This window comes from Labrus mixtus, chromosome 9 (assembly GCF_963584025.1).
Source record: "Labrus mixtus chromosome 9, fLabMix1.1, whole genome shotgun sequence".
NCBI classification, from domain to species: domain Eukaryota; kingdom Metazoa; phylum Chordata; class Actinopteri; order Labriformes; family Labridae; genus Labrus; species Labrus mixtus.
In genome coordinates, this window is record NC_083620.1 from 22499973 (window position 1) to 22520679 (window position 20707).

The 20707-nt window shown below is 41.8% G+C and overlaps 1 protein-coding gene across 3 annotated transcripts in view; it reads right to left on the minus strand.

Annotated features, from left to right (window-relative positions):
- robo2 (roundabout, axon guidance receptor, homolog 2 (Drosophila)) overlaps nt 1-20707 on the minus strand; it is a 289279-nt gene that overhangs the window by 28763 nt on the left and 239809 nt on the right. For all 3 annotated transcript variants that reach the window (XM_061046940.1, XM_061046941.1, XM_061046942.1), the window contains 13 exons: nt 20537-20673; nt 19368-19379; nt 14960-15084; nt 13019-13190; nt 10259-10464; nt 9161-9242; nt 8876-9041; nt 8578-8744; nt 7263-7384; nt 5216-5447; nt 2249-2373; nt 1977-2148; nt 729-917 (listed from right to left, as the gene is read on the minus strand). In XM_061046940.1, coding sequence (XP_060902923.1) covers nt 729-917; nt 1977-2148; nt 2249-2373; nt 5216-5447; nt 7263-7384; nt 8578-8744; nt 8876-9041; nt 9161-9242; nt 10259-10464; nt 13019-13190; nt 14960-15084; nt 19368-19379; nt 20537-20673 — 1907 coding nt within the window. The remainder of the gene's footprint in view (nt 1-728; nt 918-1976; nt 2149-2248; nt 2374-5215; nt 5448-7262; nt 7385-8577; nt 8745-8875; nt 9042-9160; nt 9243-10258; nt 10465-13018; nt 13191-14959; nt 15085-19367; nt 19380-20536; nt 20674-20707) is intronic.

Here is a 20707-nt window from a genome sequence, read left to right on the forward strand (position 1 = left end):
AAAACAACAACGAAAACACACAAACACATAAATGTAACAAACAAGAAATGAAGAGCCAATTATTCAAACCAAAAGAGCAAAATACTGCGCATGCTCTGTTGTGCAAAAGTGCTTAAAATAATAAGAAAACAAATGCTACATGACTTTGTTTCACTTAAATTCTGCTTTATAATAAGGCAAAAAGTAATTTAAGAAATATGTGTAGCACTGACTGCAGTGCTTATGTGTGTCCGCTCATTACCATTTTCTGCTCTCTAATTAAATCCTGTACACTTGGCAGTGTATGTGGACTTGGTGGTTGCTCATATTGACCAGGGGGTCACTTAGTAAGATGTTAGGTTCAGTGCGTGGGAGGTGAGCTGAACCAACTCCAGCCTCAGTGACCAGAAGAGAGTCCAGCCTGCCCACTCAGATCAGCCCACCCTGGGCTATTAACCAAAACTGTGGGTGGATCTGTCAAAAAGTGTAGCCTTCTGGAATTAAGTCACACTGACATCTGTCCGCCTGTTGAGCTTTAACACCACAGCCACCGCAACCAACTGCTAGCAGCTTCTAAACTAAAAATAAAACAAATGTACTGATTGAGAATAAAGTATGATAATTAAGTTGAAAAAACTATCTTTCTTCGACTAGGAAAAAAAAAGAATGTTCCTTGTTTTCGAAGGCACCACAGCAGAATAGCAGAGTAAATTTAGCATTCGTGACTAAGAGACTTTGCTCAGGCTAACCTGCGTAGTTGCTCAGACCCTTTCTCTTCTTTCTTCTCCAGTAGAGCCAGATGCTGAAGCCCATGAGGATGACCCAGCAGGCCCCACCAATACCGGCAATAAAAGCAGGCTGTTTCACCACATCAGTAATCTGCTCTGTGATGCTGTTGTTCCGGTTCCCATGTATAATCACGTCCCGGAACTCCTTACCTGAGGGCACAGGGATAAACAGGCAACATTAGTGTGATGCTGGTGGATACTTACTGGAGAGAAACAATGATATAATAATGTAGTTGTGGTCGATATGCTGCTTCAAGGTGAAAGCTATCATATGTGCCTGTGAAATACACAAGGGCTTGAGAATGTCCCACTTTTTCATTGTGAAGAAATAACACCTACAGACACATCAAGAAAGGTGTTAGTGCTAGATTAAGCTCAAAGAAGGAAGATATGATGAATTTCAGCTGAGATATTGACCAAGGGAGCAGGACATAGATCCAAAGGATGTGCAGTGAAACATAATGTACAGACTGAAAAAGGACAAAGCCTAAAAGCTTACAACAAACCCCCAGGTGAACAGGTTGTTTGCTTAGCTCAGGCCCTAATTCACTCCGTTGCCGATAAAACACACCATGTGAAATGAGAGGAGAGGATACCGGTCTGTATTGATCTCCAATGGCAGCTCACCCTGCCTTCTCTACTTGACACTATTTCATGGAGCGTGATAAGACTCTAAGCACAAACAACTGTTCCCACAATCTGATAGGAACAAATACACACTCATAAAGATAAACACACGCATATTATATGCGTTGTGTATGCATGCAAAATTGCACATGTGCTCTGAATTTCTTTTTATTACTATGTTGCCACAAAAAATACACACCCATTTCCACATCCACAGACAAGCAAACGCACGACATATTATATCAGCAGGCTCGGGGCTCTGCTCTCGGAGATGGATTATGTGAGTGACACTGGGGAAATAAGGACATGCTACAGGCCAAGCCATCAGTTATGGGTCAAATCAGGCACAATCTGCCCCAGCTCCACATAAATCATATGTGGTCAGGACACATATCAAAAAAGGAGTATTTTAACCATATTATTCATTTTACACTTCCTAGTCTTCAATGGAAACACTGACACGTTTTGTTCTTTAGCCTCAATCGTCCACTAACACTGAAATAGAAACACTGGTTGTCAACACCTGGAAGAAGTGGAACTCGATATTAAAAAGTTTTGAATGTTTTCATCAATGAAACTCACCGATGATAATAGACTGAGGTTCACTCTTGACTCCAACCCCGGCACTTGTGCTTGCAGCCACCTCCACCCGGTACACCACGCCTACCTGCAGCCCGCCCACCACCACTGAACGTATGGCTGCATCCACTGTCTTATTTACATGGAAACGTGTCTCGTTCCCCAGACACCAGATCTAAAGCAGAGAAGAAGAGAAACAGAGAGGACATTGATTCCATCTGGCTTAGTGTAAGTTAGATGAGAATCCTGGTTGAGGATTGCTTGCTGCGGCAAACCTTGTACTCCTGGATAATGCCGTTCTGGTGGTCTGGTGGAGGAGGGTCCCAGGAAATGCTAATTGAAGTGCTGTTCTGGTTTCCCACAGTCAGAACTGTTACCTGCTGAGGAGGGGCACTTGGAGCTGAAAAAGGAGGCACAAAAACTGGTCAACAATTACATTTACTTTTCGTGCAGCAGAGTAGTTTAACACTTAATACCTGCCCTGCAGTGTAGTACATCTGACTGTGTTTGAATAAATCTGTACACACAAATGCACATAAACAGACCCATACTTTTTCAAAGAATGTTATTCTTCAGAAATAGCTGTCAAAATGTCTCATTAGAGGGGGATTTACATGAAGACCACGACAGGTCTGACATGGCTATAACCTGTCTTTAGAGCTTCCCTATGATTTAATATCTCATCCTCTGCTACAGCCCGGTGGATTTGCTCAGATAATACTGGTATTGATTTGTGGAATGAGGCCTGGCACAGTAAAGCAAGGGCTCTCAGTCAAACTAAGACTCCTCACTGGCCGAGCCAGGGTGGCATGAGGGTCAACAAGCTTATAGGATGAGTCGCAGACGAGAGGCAAACATGAAAAAAAATACATTTAAGAGGAAGGAAACATAGTCTGAGTCAACTTATTGACTGATTTCAACGATCAGCCAGATGAAACTAAAGCCAGTAGGTAAGGATCAGGAAGAAGCTTCAGAGTAAGGCACAACTAAATGAATCGGCTCCATCCACAGGCAGACAGGTAGTGGATGGAAACAAGACAAGTCCAAGCTTTCATACACCTCACTCTGTTGTTATTCTGATGGCAACAATATTCTGACCCCACAAGGGGTAACCGAGGAAAAATAAATAACAGTTGGCCCAACTGGAAATAACGTTTTAAAAATAATGTTTTCTCATTTCCGCAGTGGCTGGCAGGGGAGCGGCACCACAGCAGAATACTGACAGGTCAATTACTCCTGGGCTGCCTCTCCCTCACCTCGCCGCCATCCAAAATGGCACGTGTCACCCTGTAAATCTGTGCTCATCCCTCAGCGCGATTGGCCACACCGGCCCCCAGAGAGCCAGGAGGCCCTGGCATGGTGAAAGATGAATGGGTCCAATGATGAACCCAACACCTTGGCCAGATTAGAAACAATCTACCAAGGGAGCATCTGATCAACCATCATGCTAAAGGCTCTCCAACTGTGCATTACATCCAGGTGACAAAGTGCTGGAATGGTGCGTGGCAGCCATCAGAGGCAATGTCGTTCAAAGTTAATGTTATGAATGATTTAGCAGCTTATTATCATGCATATTTGGACTAAACAATTCACATTTTTCATTAGAGGCCTGGGAGGCTGTACTAATAGAGCCATTAGCAGAATGATGTATGGCAGGCAGGAATTTGACCCCCTGTCTCTCATGCACACATAGCGCTGCGCTGCACGGTGAAGGAATACGAACGTGTCATATCCACACACAAAGGAGGGCCAATAACTAACACAAAGCAGTGGGTGGTGAGGGAGGAAAACTGTGGACCCTCCCCAGAGATATCCATCAACATGATTGTAGATTAATCTAAAATAAACAAACATTTATACAAACGTCACTTGTTTCCCTCCCTTGTTTTACATTTTAGAGCATCATTTAGTAAGACGAAGACGGCAACTAGAGTGTATTTGCCATGACATGACTGTCCAGATGGAGAGAAAGAGAGAGATATGTGAGAAAGGAGAAGGAAGACAAAGACGGACACAGCATTGGCTGATCTTACTGTAAGCAGGCATCCGTCTGGACCTGCTCTCGGGATTCTCTAATTGTGTTAGCTAATGGACTACCTTAGTTTTAATCACCCTCTAAACGGGACTTCTCTATCCATCTCCCTGCCCTTCTCAATAGTCCCAGGGTCTCTGAGGAGCCTAGAGCTGTGTGTCTGAAGGTGTATCAGCTATGACCAGGCACAGCGGCGGGGTTCTTACAGAAATAGCAAGGGGTCACTGCACACTGAGGGACCGGGATGCAGATAGAGCAGAAGCAGGGAGCGTTATCAGCATTTGTAATTGCTGGGGCATGCAGATTCTGAAGGCCAGGTGGTGTGCAGGGATGTACGTATGTACTGTATGTGTGTGAGTGTGTGTTTTTGGACAGCTGTAATGGGATGGCAGCTTCACTACGGCAGTGTGCAGACTGGCTGGCCACGGGAGATACGGTCCCTCTGAGGAAGGGAAAATAGATGGGCCTGTCACACAGACAGGATGTGAACTGTCTCCTATACATGCAGGCCTAAATATGTTGTGGCAAGATGGGCTTTGTCTCCAGTATGAAAGGTCTGTGTTTGTCTTTTTGTACGCGTACACTGTCTTTCTTTACTTCATATCAACTCATTGTTTAAATTTCAGCTCTTAGACTTGAAAGCTGAAGTGAGGCTGCTTCTGTGACGATTGGATGAATTTAGGCTTTCGTACAGGTCAAAAAGTAAATTCATTCAAAACCAGACCTGTGTGTGTGTGGCATGTCGGTTTGTGTGGTCTGTGTGTGGGGGGGGGGAGTATGTTTTTGTGCCACATAGCCTTGTCAGAGCCTGTCTGAATCAAGCTTTGGGCGACAGATCATATTCGCAAGAGGAAGTGTGTGCTGCGTCCAATCACAGCTCAGGCCTGTGGCTGCTGGGTGATGGATTAGAGGAAGGTTGGCACTAACACTCCCAATCATAAACACAAAAAAGCACAGCAGGAAGGACAGAGAGGCAGGCACAAACATGTATGCACTCACACATGCATTCACACATATACCCTCAGTTTTCAATATGAAAGGAAGGGACAGCATCGTCTGTGAAATTCTGACCAAAGACACCTTGAAAGCAGTCTATGGGACCATGTGTAACCGGTCATTCTTTGTTCTTGTGGATCTACATCTACTATGGTTTGACTGACTCTGACATATTGTACCTAATAATCTAAAAAAAAAAACACGTTCTTCATACCTTCTTCAGTTGTGCGAGATGTTCTTGATTCACTGTCCATGCCTTGGAACTCGTTGAAATAAGGGCGAACTTTGATCTCATACACAATGCCCTTTTTCAGCGAAGAGAGGACAACGCTGCGTTCAGAAGGGACCTTAACATCCTGCATCTGCCAGGGTCCTGGTGAGGGGAGTCCGGAGGTCTGCCTGTACAGAACTCTGTAACCCTGGATGAACTGGGACTGCCGATCCACCTGAGAAAGTGAATGAAACAAGATCATAGATATATATTTATCAGTGTAAAAATACCTCTATAGAGGAGACTGGGAGATGTTACCTTGGCCCAGCCACTAGACAATATGAAAGGACATGTTTAGGAAATGTGTTTACTCCTAATACAGGATTGGATTCATGACACTTTCAAAGCTGTTACTGGTTTAATGGGCCCTTCATCACCAGCTATATGACACACTTAGCTCAATTAACAGCCTGACATTACCTCATACAACCAGCTCCCAGCCAAAGTGCTCCCTCTATTAGAAAACACTCCGTAATGCCAACTTAAAGGACATATGCATGTCTCATATGTATAATGAATACTAACTACAAGTCCTGGAAATCAGGTCCTGGCACATTTAGGATGGGCTATGAGTACGAGAATGTCTTGCTGCTGCCAATGCAGACACCCCGGGGGCATTAGGAGAAAACACAGCGAAGGCTTTAACAGCAGATCTGTCCCATAGAAAAGATGGACAGACTAGAAGTGTTATGCATCCCACAGAGGCCCCCTCACTTAAAACTTGGGCCCATTTAAGCAGACAGAAAAAGCTGAATTTATGCAGAGCAGAAGCAGGCGCATAACTCACTGTAATGGCTTGTTAACAGTAGAAGAAGTGAGCGGGGCTTTCAAGTGGGATATTAAGCAGCTGTTTTTCTCCAGTGTAGCTTGAGTAAATCAGCAAAATGGATGTATGACTTTTATTAATGGAAGGATTTGGGAATATAAAAGCTCTCTGAGAGTAGCCCTGCTATTGACTGAAAGGGTCCTTGATTGATTAGGCAGTCACGTTTACATTACGATCATAAATAAATGCTTTAACTTTAAATTAGCTACCATGTCTTGGGGTGAGACTTATTACAGGGGTCAATAAACATGTCATCAGGAAAACTGCTAATGTGGTTCATTTGAAAATGGAAAAAGAAAGCCATTGCCACTTAGTGATAGGTGCATACAGTAAATACCTGCACCAGAGTAATTTATATCACACAAATAAACCAGCACATATACTGAGTAAACACCTTAGCTTTCAATAATATAAATATGCATTTTGTCCTTATTACCAAACAATTAAATAAATCCCATTATAGCCATAACTGAAGCTGTGTATCACATGTAATAGAACTGCCTCATTTCACATAACGTGCTGATTGATGTGGTGAGGCAAACAACACAAAATATGCATAAATACATTAAAGAGCAGCTGTATGTACATTTTTCCATTTATGTGTGTAAAAGAAAAACACTCAACTCATTGTTGTTTAAAAAGAGAAATCAGGAAAACTTATATTCATAAAATTAAGTTTAACCACCGACATTAATTTCAATCAGACAAAGCGAGTGCTTTAAGAGGGAAGCAGATGAAGACTTATGGAAGAATGATGAACAACCAGATGTCTCTGACATCTCTTTTGATTTTCAGTGTGGTTAAGAAGCTATTTCCCTGCTATTTGATCTCCAGATACTGTAAAGTAACCATTAACAATATTTCAAAGCTGCAGACTTAGGAAACAACCTTTCTGAAATGTCCTTGCATTGCACAAGTGGTAGCCTCGAGGGGCACCTTTCTGGCTTCAAAGAGGGATCGTCTGTATCAACTAGAAGGGTGAGTCAGTTTGACAAAATCAAAGATGAAAAAGGAAAGTGAAGAGATAAGAAAACCAAATATACATCATTCAACTACCCATCAGAATACTTTTTGTATTCAAATGCAAAAATACTGTGCTAATTTTAGGTTAAATAATAATTAAATACAGTAGGGTCCTGTTTGCCATATGACAGTTGCACTTACCGTCCATGTGACCTGAATAGTTGTGGGACTCAAGACAACAGGGTTGTGCAAGCGAACTATCACTTCTCCGAGTTCCTTCTGCACGTGCCTGTGGTCAACACCCTGAGCTGGAGGACTTATATCTGCGAGAGATCAAGAGAGAACGTTCAGAAACATAAGATGGAGTCACATGTTGTTCAACTTGGTTTTCACAGAGTTCACTCTCATATTAAACCTGGCTTCATCACCATCAGAAGTGCAATGGTATAAGAGTGACTGAATAGACAGACTGGTTCACACAAAGAAGCCTACACACTTTTCTGGTTTGAAGAGAAGAAAGGAGACCTGGGCTGGCAACATTGTTTTAAATGTGTGACTTGTCTGCACTCCCTGAGTACTGACAGCAAAACCCTGTCAAAGAATGAACTGTGAATGTGAGACTGAAGATATACTAGCTACAAGATGAATGAACAATCTGACACTAGTTCCAAGCTCATTTCCCATTCTGTGCTTGCATGTGTTTCAAGTTACTAGCAATACAAAACTCCAGAGTATGAGATACTGATTGTGGTTGAATACGCCACATTGTGAGTAATTTACTGAAAGAAAAAAAAAGAAATGCAAGAAAAAAACTGTAATTCAAAGATCCTTCATTTAGACAACCCAACACAGTCATGAATCTCAGAAAACACTAATAGAGTAAGACAGGCCAAACAATGTTAGAAAGAAGTGAAAAGTCAATTAGTCACCAATGCGTGCCATCATCAATAAACATATCCATATATCATCTCAAGACCCTCACCTCACGATGAGAGATTTAATGAAATTCACATTTTTAAAACACACTCTTGGCTTGCATTTGACAAAGCTTGGCCAGATGTTGCTCTTTTTTGTTTTTTTTGGTTGCTGGCAACTTATCATATTGATGTGATCTGGAGTCTGTGGTTCGGTCCGATACCGTAATCAAATCTTCTTTGGCTTTAAAGGCAATTATTTTCTCCCATTGTGATCATTAACATAGCAGGGAGCACTAACCCACTTAGGCCTCCCAAAAGTAGAAATTCTAATTTTCCATAATTGCTTAAGAGAGGCTTTAATGAGCTGGGCTGAGATGGAGAATTTGACCTCTGAAAAGTTATGCAGTGTTTCAGTACAGACATTTGAGAGGGGCTGATAAGTATAACACTCTGAAGAGGAGCACACTGACCTTACCCTCAAAGTAGGAATAGAATTCTAACACGTAAATAAAGTTAAACACATACCAACAGTGATCAAATAACTATGTTCAATGTCAATGTAATGAGATCTTTTTTTACAATATTGTTATGTAAGGTACCTTGTGTTCTGACAGGTTCAGACATGGGGCTTGGATCACTCAGGCCCTGGTTGTTGACTGCTCGCACCATGAACAGATAGATTGTGTTGGGACGCAGACCTTTGACGGTAAACTGGGTTGTTTTGATATGATCAGCCACTGTTTGCCAGCTGTTGCTCACGGACTGACTGCAATGCAAAAGAAAGAGAGGAGATTTTTCAATGTCTCTCACCCAGTACAAAATATGTTTTCCTGCAATCCATATAATATAATGGTTATGAAATAGTAAGTGAGGAGGTGCAGTTAGTGCGACCCATACCTGAATGCTTCAATGACAAAAGAGGAGACAGGTGATGCTCCAACCATCCCAGGCTGCCAGGATAAGGACACACTGTTCTTGGTGACATCAGTGACCTGAGGTTTAGATGGAGGGCCTGGTAGCTCATTCTCATCATGGTTCTTCACGACCAACACACTACCTGATTCTGAATGGATGGAGACAGCAAAAAAAAAAGCGTTTTCTTAAGGATAACTACAGCTGACATGTTAAAAAACATATTTTTTCCGTCCATAAACTACATGGAGTCAACACTTGATTTCATACCTTTGACTTCCAAGAAAGCACTCCATGATGTTTCACCACTGGAGCTGGTAGCCACACATGTGTAGATCCCAGAGTCTGAAAGCTGGTATACAGTAGGATACATAAGCATTTATGTACTAAAAAAAAACAGACACACATACAAACACAGATCTTAATGTCTCCACTAATAACACTTTTAGTGAGAGGGCCTTTTCACCTCACACATTCTGAAAGAAGAAGCAGTGACTGTGTACTTACTATCTTATCGCTGAAAGACTGAAAAGGATGGGCGCGACTTCATGCATGCTCTGGCCAAATTGTGTGTCATTTGTGAGTGCCTCAAAGTGCTGACGCTAATTTCCTAATGAATTCCATTTTCTACTCACCACCCTTCCATCACTTTTCCACTCCCCCTCCTTATTTCCCCACTGTCCTGCCGACCACAACAAAGCTACGCTAATTAATTTAGGGAGGGCCGCTGGAACCCCCTGGACTGATGACAGCTGGCTTGTCTCTCCATCCCTCTTAGGAACTTTGTTTGTTGGTTTTTGTCCCTGCGCCTTCCTTCCATTTATTAAATAACATGTCAGTGGTCGGCAGCTCTGTCAAGCGTAATAGATATTCCACTGAGGCCTCTGAGTGGGGAAAGGAAGATGTGAGCCTTTTAAATTTAATCTACTCTAAATGTGTATGTGTGTACACACGTGTGTGTATATGTCTATAAGTACATACATGTTTCTATGCTACATTTGGAGTCCATCCAATCCTGCACAGCTGAGCCCAGTTGATGCTGCTGTGGCAGTAAGTGATACCATCAAACAATTAAAGAAAAAAATCAATGCTGCCTATTCATCTCTTTAAAGACATTATTGTACCTTGCTCATAGAGGTAATGTTTAAGCAACATCCAACAGTGTGTTAATCATAACAATGCATATACTGTAACTACAAAGACATCTTAAATTAAGACACATAATCTAAGCTACTTTAACAGCGAGAAGCTTTAAGGGAGCTAACAGTACATCATCAGTTGGTCTCTAGTTCTAGACAAAGCTGTTTGGCATAGTAGTATAATCTGATTAGTTGCTATTTACAACAATAAAACCACTAGATCCTTTACCTTGATGCTTTTGATCTGCAGGCTGCCCAGCTCCTGCAGAGACATGCGCGAGTCCTTTCCCAGCAGACTGACACCATCCTTCAGCCAGCTGATGGAGGGGATGGGGTCTCCTGACGCCTGGCACTTCAACAGAGCCACACTGTCCACCGCCAGCGTCTGATTGGACGGACCTTGGCGGATGATGGGTGGCGGCCTGTCTGTGAGTACTGCAAAAATAAAGATTATCAGGAAAAAAAAGTTGTGTACTGTTAAGAAGTCTTACTCTAAAAGAAGCTGAGTTACAGCATTGATCATAAAATGATCAGGGGGTTGATGTGGGTATCCATCATAAAATAGACTATTTTCCCTGCAGGTCTAGTAATTGCACCGCAGAACAATGACCATATCCTGTATTTCCAGGAAGCAGGGAAGGAACAGCTGAGTAGGGTTTTCAAGTTTAATTGATGTGGCAAAGGGATGCTAAGCAGTTTCCAGTTACTGCCTGGGTAGCCTTATTTTTATACACTACTCAAGACTTGTGGTGCAGTTTGGTGGTTTGGCTTTTAACTCAGTGTGGTGCAGATAAATACTCCATTATGTGCAGTGTGGGGCACAATGAAAGGTGAACTTCAATTTCTCATTGAAACCACCTCATGATAATCGTATAAGGTATAAAACAGAGTGAAGAACATTGTTACTATTAAGAGGAGACAGTCCATTTATATTTTGTTCTGGTTTCACTTTGGAGATATGCTATGGATGTGATGAATTTCATTTACATGGGCAAAAGCATTTGTTATAATGTGCCAACAAAAAGCCTGTGGCATTCCTTCAATGAAATAGTGTGGATGTCAGAGGTGATCTCAGAGAGAGTAAGCACTCTTGCACACAGTCAGTTTATATATTTAGAGTTGAATAATGTGGAGTCCCCCTGGCATAGCAGAAGCCACATTAATTAGAAGGTATGGATTAATGATGGCAGACCTGCAGGGGCTAATTACCAAGTCTACCTCAGTAACCTTTCAACACATTATCACACCCTCATTTTCGACCCCTATTTTCTCTCCAGCTACAACGTCTGACAAAAGGAAGTGATTTCAAGTCATACACTTTTGCTCTGTTACATTCAGCCTTTGCTTGAGGTCAGTTATGACAGAAAAAGGAATACTGTGTAGAAACCTGATGCATGATCTAACAACAGCCAAATATTATACAATTAGATTTCACTTTTGTTTTAGGCGCAAGGATTTTTAAATTTGGGGAAATTCAGTCAAATGAATCAAAGGTGAGGTCAGCACATTTTCCAAGAGGATTCAAACCGTCAACTACCATCCAGGGACCCATCATGCTGTAGTATACCTGAGCTCAACAAACAAGAAACATGAATCTGGGGATTTCTGTCCATTACCTTTCCCTGAAGATTCCCAGTTATATAACAAACCAGAACAGAACGTTTTGTTTCACCACTTAATAGCCAGAATTATGCCTTACATCCATATATGCATTTCTTTTTTATTTAATTATTCCAGTTTAATATATTTGAGAAAAGCCAGCAAGCGTTGACACTTTTTCAAAGAAGCAAGTGAGAAAACACAAGGACTTGAGAGGTCTAGGGATGTGAGTTGTCTGATGTGTGTGTTGATGACATGAACGAGTGACAGAGGGAGGAGGCGAGGCTCAGTGAAGGCCTTGGGTCTCTGGATCAGGAATTTCTCATTACAGATCTCCTTGAACTCCACAGACTGTTGTCAGGGCTCGGGGCAGTAAATCACACAAAGACTGTGGCAGGTGTGGCCATGACCTCAGCCTGGCCCTCCTGTACTCTTTCCTCATCTCTTTCCCTTTTTTGGACCTGCCTAGCACCCTTGTTGCAAACATACCTTTGCTGGGGATTCAATGGAATAATTGATTATTTTAAATGATAAAAGAGGCAAATAGACAGCGTTAGCTTAAATGTAACTATATTGTAGTCATGGCTCTTGACAGACATACCAATTTTGGATGTGCAGCAGGAAAATTCTCCTCAGATTTGATGTTGAAAAAAAAAGTGTTCCTGCAGTGTTTTTAATCTTTCTGCTAGCAGGTACTTCAGCAGACATATGGATGGCCGTCTATCTTTCCATCACAGCAGCTGAGCAGATTAGATGCTCCCACACCTCGCAGGACCACATAATTCATTCCACAGAAAACCACTGTCAGTAACTCACTCAATCATGTCCCCCCCCCCCCCCCCCCCCCTCTTTCTCTCTCTGGCTCTTCCTCTCTCTCACACATACTTGCACCTTGCCCACTCACCCAAGCGCTGATCATTAAACTTGAAGGAACTCAAGGGCAACGCTTTATTCCTTTGCAAAAGCAGAAGTAGATGTTTTTAATTGAATTTGTCACTGCAAATACACAGCAACTGAAGGTCATGGGCACACTCACATTTCTCAAATCGAAACTGAATGTATTTCTGCACATGAAATAACAAAAACTAATCCCCTTGTGCTTGTGTATGTAAACTTTCAAGGGTGTTAGAGGCTGAATTACCATTTTAACTCAGGGAAGCAAGGACGTTGTAGCAGTTAAAAGAATAACTGAAACTAAACTAAATTAAAATCAGATGTACACTTGATAGTTAATATAATGTATTTGTTCAGAGGTGAATGTCTAAATGTAATTAGGAGAATCAAAACGGCATATTAGAAGCATATCTGTTTTTACACCAGTTTAACCACACTTGTAATGGTGCATGATTGGTGCTGGTGTGTTAAAAGGAACACGTCAGTTTTTCCTCACCATCTGTGACCTCCAGTTGAGCCTTGGCGAGGATACTGCCTGCAACGGTCAGGGCCTGGCAGATATAGTAACCAGCATCTGCCCGCTGCACAGATGAGATGGTGAGGTCTCCGCTGGGCGACACAGAGAAGCGACTGTTGGGCTGCTGGGGTTGGTTTGGAAACAGCAAATTCTGCAGGAAGAGGAACAAACGGGCAATTAAAAACAACATGGAACAAGTACATTCTGGAAAAATAACAAAACAGGCACACACCCAACACCAACTACAAGATCACACAAACTGTGCACACTAATGGAAACACAGATCAGCTACTACTGCAACAACTCATTCTATCACTTGGTCAACCCGCCTCACAAGCTGCCCAACATCAGAATCATTTAATGACTTGGTTTACTACTTATCTGAGCCAAGCCAGAGGCTCCACTCTGTTATAAAGTAGACTTTTGCTCGTGTTGGCTTCATGGATATTTTTCCTTCTGAATCAGTTCCACAACTGTTTTAAGCTGCTCTCTTACCCACAAAGACCCCCCCCCCCATCCCCATACAAGTAAGGCCACTGAATATAATATAATTCATCTTAATACGAGCTAGACTAACAGTTAATGAATCCCACACACTCAAAAGTAAATACACAGGATCAGAGGACTAATCATGATGAAAAAAAACACGATCTCTCTACATCTTTTTTTCATTAGCTATTCATCTGCTCTTTCCTTTTTGTATTCTTTTTCTCTCATGATCACCAAAGGTAACAAGCAAACAAATTAGCAGTATTTAATTATACTTAATCACTTTAATGCAACAATTCATGTTTTTTTTTAATTATGCTCAGAGCATTTCCAGCACATGAGAGATGTACACTCCATTATCCTCAAGTGTGAGAAAAGGGTCTTTCTGTCATTTAATTGCCACACTGAATTAGCTTTAATTTGTTCTCTCTGCAAATGCCTTCACACCTTTTATACATTAGTGTGGGCGACATGGAGAACGCAAAGATAAACACAAGGACAGAAACGGGACATGTAACAGCTTGTAACAAAGGTGTTTGTAATGCATTCATTTCAAAGGGCTCATCTTTAATGACAATGTGAGACGCACGCCAGATATAAATCTGCTCTATCAGAACAAGTTCACAACATTACTCAGTGTGGCTGAGTCATATGCTCTGGGTCATAGAGTGGTTAGAGGTAAAGTGGGTGAGAAGTACACCAAATGTTTGTGTGAACAGGTAAGCATGTGTCTCACTTCTGCTCTCTTTGTGTAAAGAACTTTGCTGTAATTGTTGCCCTGCAGGCTTCGTGTGGCTGTGTGTGTGTGAACTGTGTGTGTGTGTGTGTGTGTGTGTGTGTGTGTGTGTGCGTTTGAACCTTAGCCAGAGCTGAATCATATCTCTGGCTCATCTACAAGCCCCAACAGGCTCCTAATTGGCACTGTTGTCTATCGTTGTGAGGACACCCAGGTATTTGAATGGGTTATCTGCTTGAGTGAGGGATAGGATCGTTCTTATCAGTGCAGGGTCACAGGAAACCGATTAACACTTTGCCAGGCACACTGTCATTTGGCAGCTCCTGAGAACAAAGGTGTTTCTGTGTCTGCTGTAAAGATACTGATGACAGATAGTGTACTTTCAAGTGCTGGGTGTATGTAAGTGTGTGTGTGTGTGTGTGTGTGTGTGTGTGTGTGTGTGTGTGTGTGTGTGTGTGTGTGTGTGTGTTTGTGTTTGTTTGTGTTTGTGTGTGTAAGGCAATCATAAATACACAATGCAAAGGGGAACTAAACAAAGTGCTGAGTGTTGATAACATGAGATGCAAAGTAGATAACCAAAGCTGCCAACTGAGAGAGCAATATGTTGTGTTCCTTTGTGAGAAATAATGTGAAAAGCAATAAAAAGATAAAACTGTTTTCCACACAATGACTACAGTGAGATTGTTTGCTCTTACCTGACTGCCTTCCTTTTGCCAGAAGACGGCAGGCTGAGGGTTTCCTTTGGTTTCACACGGGAAGGTGGCAGTGCGGCCTTGGGCCACGATTTGGTCCCTTGGGCGGATGACAAACTGAGGAGCAGCTGAAGTCAAAGGGCAAAAAAACAAGTGTTAGAAGAGCAGTGGCATAAAGTGAAAGCAAACATCAAAGCTGGAGAGTAACATGGCTCAGGGATCTCAGGCAAAGACAAGCAATAAAGAACACGGTCAAATCAAATAGGAGTGCCGTACAGAGCTTCCATGCAGCCATATTCAAGACTTTTGCTCTTAAAGGCTCTACACAGAGGGAGAACACCAACAACTATTAAGACAATCTTTGCCATGGTAACCATGGTGGCACATTCATCCAGGTAAAGCTGAGGCTGGATGAATGACAGTCACAATGGCATTCACACAGAAGCGCCTTGGTCACAATGGCGTTTAGATCTGAGACAACACGGCACAGCCATGCCTTGGAAACATCCAAACTATGAACAGAAACAGACAAAGAAGGGTTAACCACGCCTGACTTTCCATATGAAAGATTGATTCTGCATCGAAATGCATCTCATAGAAAAGTCAAGATCTGAAGTGGCTCAGTACTTCTGATCAAAGTTGTATCAAAAGGGAGTGAGAGAGAGAAAAGACTATTCCTGTGTTTGCCACACTTGGAGCTCACACCTCTCCATCACAGAGAGAAGCGGCTTGAAAAGCTATCAAACTTTAAAATCGCAGTGTGAAACTTTCTCAGTCAATATTCACGACTCCATCAGGAGCCGGATCAGTTGTCACACACTCACAGTCGAGACAGAGTGAGACGTTTCTGACTGACAACTTGACGGATGCAGTTCAGTAAAAACGGAGTTTAGAGAATAGAGAAAAGTTCTTTTGGTGTTTAGGGTCACCTCTCTGCACTCTGACCAGTCGCTGATGGTTGGTTAGAAAGGCAGGATTTCAAATCAGACTCTCCCCAAATGTACATATATACTACATAATACTTTTTACAGAACAGTACCAAGCAATTACTGATGAATCCCAGTTCATACTTCTGCTAATAGTTAATTCTAACACCAACAGAGATTATAATATTCTATTATCTGTACCAAGTCTCCTCATGTGGGTGAAATGCATTGTGCACTGCAGCACAGAGACAAAGAAGTAATTTTAACCATATATAGAGTATCCTCACATATATACTCAGTTTCAACATGCTAATCAAACGAGCAAATGCCGAGTATATATACATCATTTTCTGGGCTGCAAAAGTAAACCAGATCCCCTAAAATGTCAGAACTTTAATTCGAGATAATTTACTGTTTTGACAAAAATCTCAATTAATAATTATTTTTATTCCATTCAGTCACTCTGGGGTCTTAGTCCTGTGTTGATACATTGCCTTATTTGCCTAGAAAAGGCAACTACTACATTTCTCTTAGAGGAGGGAACATGGTTCTGCAGAGATTATTATTATTATTGTTAGAGTCCTTGCTATAACTTCAAGCAGATGCTTTAATGCTTTAATGTAAAATCTGACAGTTATTTTCTTTACACAAACTATACCAGAAACTGTAAAATGCATAAAGTTTGTTTTACAAATTATAATGTGACAAAGAACAAATCTGTATTGTTGCAATGCAACATCTTGCACCCTTTCTGTTTCCTTTGATTTCTTTGTGATCCTTTCACTGACAAGCCAGCTGGTTCCAGTAAGGCGCAACCCTTCCCATTTGGCTGGTTTCTCCATGTAATCCCTATTTGGTGGTGTGTATTTGTCAAAGATACACACAGTTGGGAATGGTACAGATGGCAACAGATTTGCTGCCTTCCCAGTTGGCCTTCTGCAGCTTGGATATTTCGTGGCTCTCACACAGTGGGTCTGATACAGAGCTCCTAAATCATGCTCTGGCAAGGACTTGACTCCCTCCCTTTACTTCATCTGCTCTGTTTGATACTTCATAGTGCATTACTAACTAGTTGCTAAAAAAAATGGTTTAACACCTTATAGACTGGCCACCAGCACTTCATCCCACCACCTCTTATCTAGTCTCACACCCTCTCTTCATTTTTCCCTCTTCACAGTTCCAAGTCAGCTTTTTTGTTGTTGTTGCAGAAACGGGGTACACGTTATTTCAAGTATTCATGGATCTATGAAATGATAAAAAGATTAAACAACCTGACATTTTTTTGAAATTATTTTTTTGATTGAATGTTTGATTATTTGCAGCTAGATGTCAAGACAGATTTGTTGTTTTGCTAGACTTTTTAAAAAAAACATAATCAAGGAAAGAAATCGAAATCATCTTTATTGTAGTCAACATATCCGTAAACCATTTGTGGTGTAATGTTTCCAAAAGTATCTAACAACTGCAAAATCAGCGAACTGAGGAAGACGGTAGGCCCGCACACTTGCTCAAATGCCAGAAAAAGTTTGAATTCACCACAATCGCAACGTTTCAACCAGAGGTCTTCTTTGAACTGAGAAGGGGGGCCACACCCACATATATCCTCCATACCTTGCCACCACTTTAAAACATGGACAAAGAAATACACAACAAAAATACTTGTGAAAAAAAAGTAGGTGGGTGGACCTCAAAGAAAGAGTGATTCCTACAGGGAAATATAGATCAAACACTCCAACAAATCAAGAGGAAGTCAGTATGAGATGGTTTCACAGCTTGGCTCAAGGCTAACTCACACTGGCCCTGTTTTGATTCAGAGACCCTTAATGACATGTGAGAGGCTCCTTCCTGTCCCCTCCTAAGAAAACAAATGATCAGGTGCCCATATTTAATTCATGACACAGCCACATCTTCCTGGTTTGAAGAGGGCTCGACATGAAACAGAAGTCAGGGTGAAGAGAACAAATGGACAGAGAGACAGGCATTCATTCAGTGCACCAGGCACACAAACTATGAAGAATTTCCCCTCCTTTAAAATCCCACGTTCATCATATTTTATTCAGAAGTCGACAGCAATTACTGTCTCTTCCCACAGGCAGAGTGAATGTGTAATTTCCTCCATCTTCTTGAAAGCTGACAGTTTGACAATCATAGAAAAGCTGCTGCTGTTTTGGCAACCCAAGTCCTGCCACTGAGGCAGTGTCTGGGTTTTTCTGCCAGTTGACACCTGTCTCAACACATACTTCTGCCATTATTTTCCTCTCCCTTCTTTGTCCTTGCGCCTGCTTCTTGTACCTGTATTTCTCTTGTTTCTGCCCTCAAAAACGCACGCCTTGCTCTCCAGATTCCCCTTTTTAATGACTTATTCTGACAATTTAACATCTTTAGTGTATCCTATCTGCTTCTGCCTTGACCTTTTTCCCCAATCTAGAGGGAAATAAAATGAGATCCCAGCTCTGCATTGTGGGGCTCAGAAGGAGAGAAACTCATCCAAAACAAACAGATCTCAGCTTTGTGTTCCAAAAATTCACAGATGGCCAAAAGACTTGCAAGTCAAACACGTCCTGCACCATATGAGATGACAATGTCTGAGACGCTCAGTCTGCCAGCCCACTCAGTCATTGTACAAGACAGGGTGTCGAATCTAAAGAGCCTGTACTTGGAGCTCCACTGGGAAATGAAACTTTCAGTAACAAGAGTTGTGAAATCTGTGCTGTTGGGAAGGGTTGTCAAAGGGATGGATTGGTATTTTCTGAGTTGGGGTAAATGTACACTACATTGAAAAAATTCAAAGCTTTTCCAATCACAAGCCAATTAGTTTTAGCACTACTTTACACACCACATGAAGCAGATTAATCAGCTGTTTGGGTCCGCGCTTTTCGAAAGAAACAAAAAATACATCCAAGCCTTAAAAAAGAGCAATTTTATATTGAATATAAAGCACCTTTTACTTTAAATCCTACACAAGTTAAATCAGAAACTCTTTGAGGTCTAGTTTAAGTGATAGAAATCCAGACCTACAAAAGCCATGTGTATGTGTCAAATGTTGTGGCTGTTGCTTATTATATGGTTGAAACACCAAATGCGTCTTTCATTACAAAGTTAGAGTTACTGTTACATCAGTAAAGACATAGTTAGTTGACATGTAAAGTATTTCTAAATACTCAGTTGATTAAGTTGCTCATGAAGATAGGCACTCAAAATACATAAAGCAACATGAAAATAAAATCTTCCCTTAGAGCTCAGTTAAGAGCTCAATCTATTAATGCTTTGTCATGTTACTAATCCCAGTAGAAATGTGAAATCTATGTAGACTACATCATTATGTGCAAATAATAGTTCTAAGGATAAACAATGTGATGTAACACCTGTGTCAGAAAATACAGAGACAATAAAGCAATGCTATTTGATTGTCAAGCAGTCATATGCAGAGGTCTGTATGAAGGGGGCATGCAGGATGGATTGAAATCAGAAGGATGGGTACTTACCGACAGGGCGAGCTGGAGACACAACAATGGTGGAGTGGATACACAAACGAAACAAAATCACGACACAGACGCACAAACACATAAAACAAGAGAAGAGGAACAGAAACAAAAAAAAAACAACAGAATGAAATAAGACAAAAAGAAATCAAAGTCAGAATGAATGGCATGTTGTGTTGGGGAAAACACATTTGTTTGCACAGGGTAAGGATGGCAGAGAGTATCCAGTAGCTTCTGTCAGCTGGAGAGTTTTTATTGAGAAGCTCATGGCCTCTGTTTCTCCAGACAACTGGTTAATAAAGGCAGCCTGGTAAAAGCACCCCCTGGTGGTCAATAATTGTGAATTGCATTAAAATAGCTTCAGGAGACAAAACACCTACTGGATCTTCACTGTCTGCATTTAATGAAATACACAGGTCTATGTGCTGATGGACAGAGCAGAGAAAAAGAGCGAGAGGTAGAGAGAGAGCATTTCAGAGAATAAGTGAATACAGCATGTTGGTTACATAAAATTGAGTTTTTGACAACCCACTTTCTATTTGGCAGAATTGGTGCAGGCGGTGGATCCCCAGTGTGTCCTCCACATTACCGAATGTGTCCTCACCATCAAGTGACACACCAAGATGCTAAACTCCAAAACCACCGTACTAATGTCAAATGAAAAGTCAACCTTGTTTTTCTCCCTCTGGCCCCCTGTGTTGCTCCAAAGCGGTCCACAGAGACCGTTAACACTTGGGTTTAATGGGAAGAAGAGGGTTGAAAAGAGGGGAAATTATTGTTAGAATGTTTTTATTAACCTTACAAACCCCAGGTGTGGGACCGGCGGTGTGCACCAGTAATCTGTGAAATGGCTTTGCTGACTGGATGGTTACGGCATGAAGGGTTGCGTGGCTAGCGGACCACCAGGACGGGGGGAGGGTGGCAAAGTGTGTCAGGCTGCACTTGGAAATGTAAATAATTGAATAGATTCATATACTGTGTACATCTCTCTTTGTGGCGGGAGTCAGCATTCTGGATTTTCATTGGAGTAAAGAAGACCCTGTGGAGTAACCTGCCAATCTAAACCTCATACGGAGTACAAGAACAATAACATCGGGGGTTCATGACTTCTCAAAGTGGTGTGTTGAGCTAGCTAATGTGAAAAAATAACAAAGAATAAAGGTGTTTCATACCTCTGACTGTGAGAGTGGCGGACGCCTCCAACTTGCCCACGCGGTTTTCTGCAACACAGGTGAACGTGCCCTCGTCGTTAACGGAAGCCTTCTTCACTCTCAGCACATAGTCGTCCTTGTCATACTTGATCTCGTACCTGTCAACAAAAAATACAACAGCATGAAACCTCA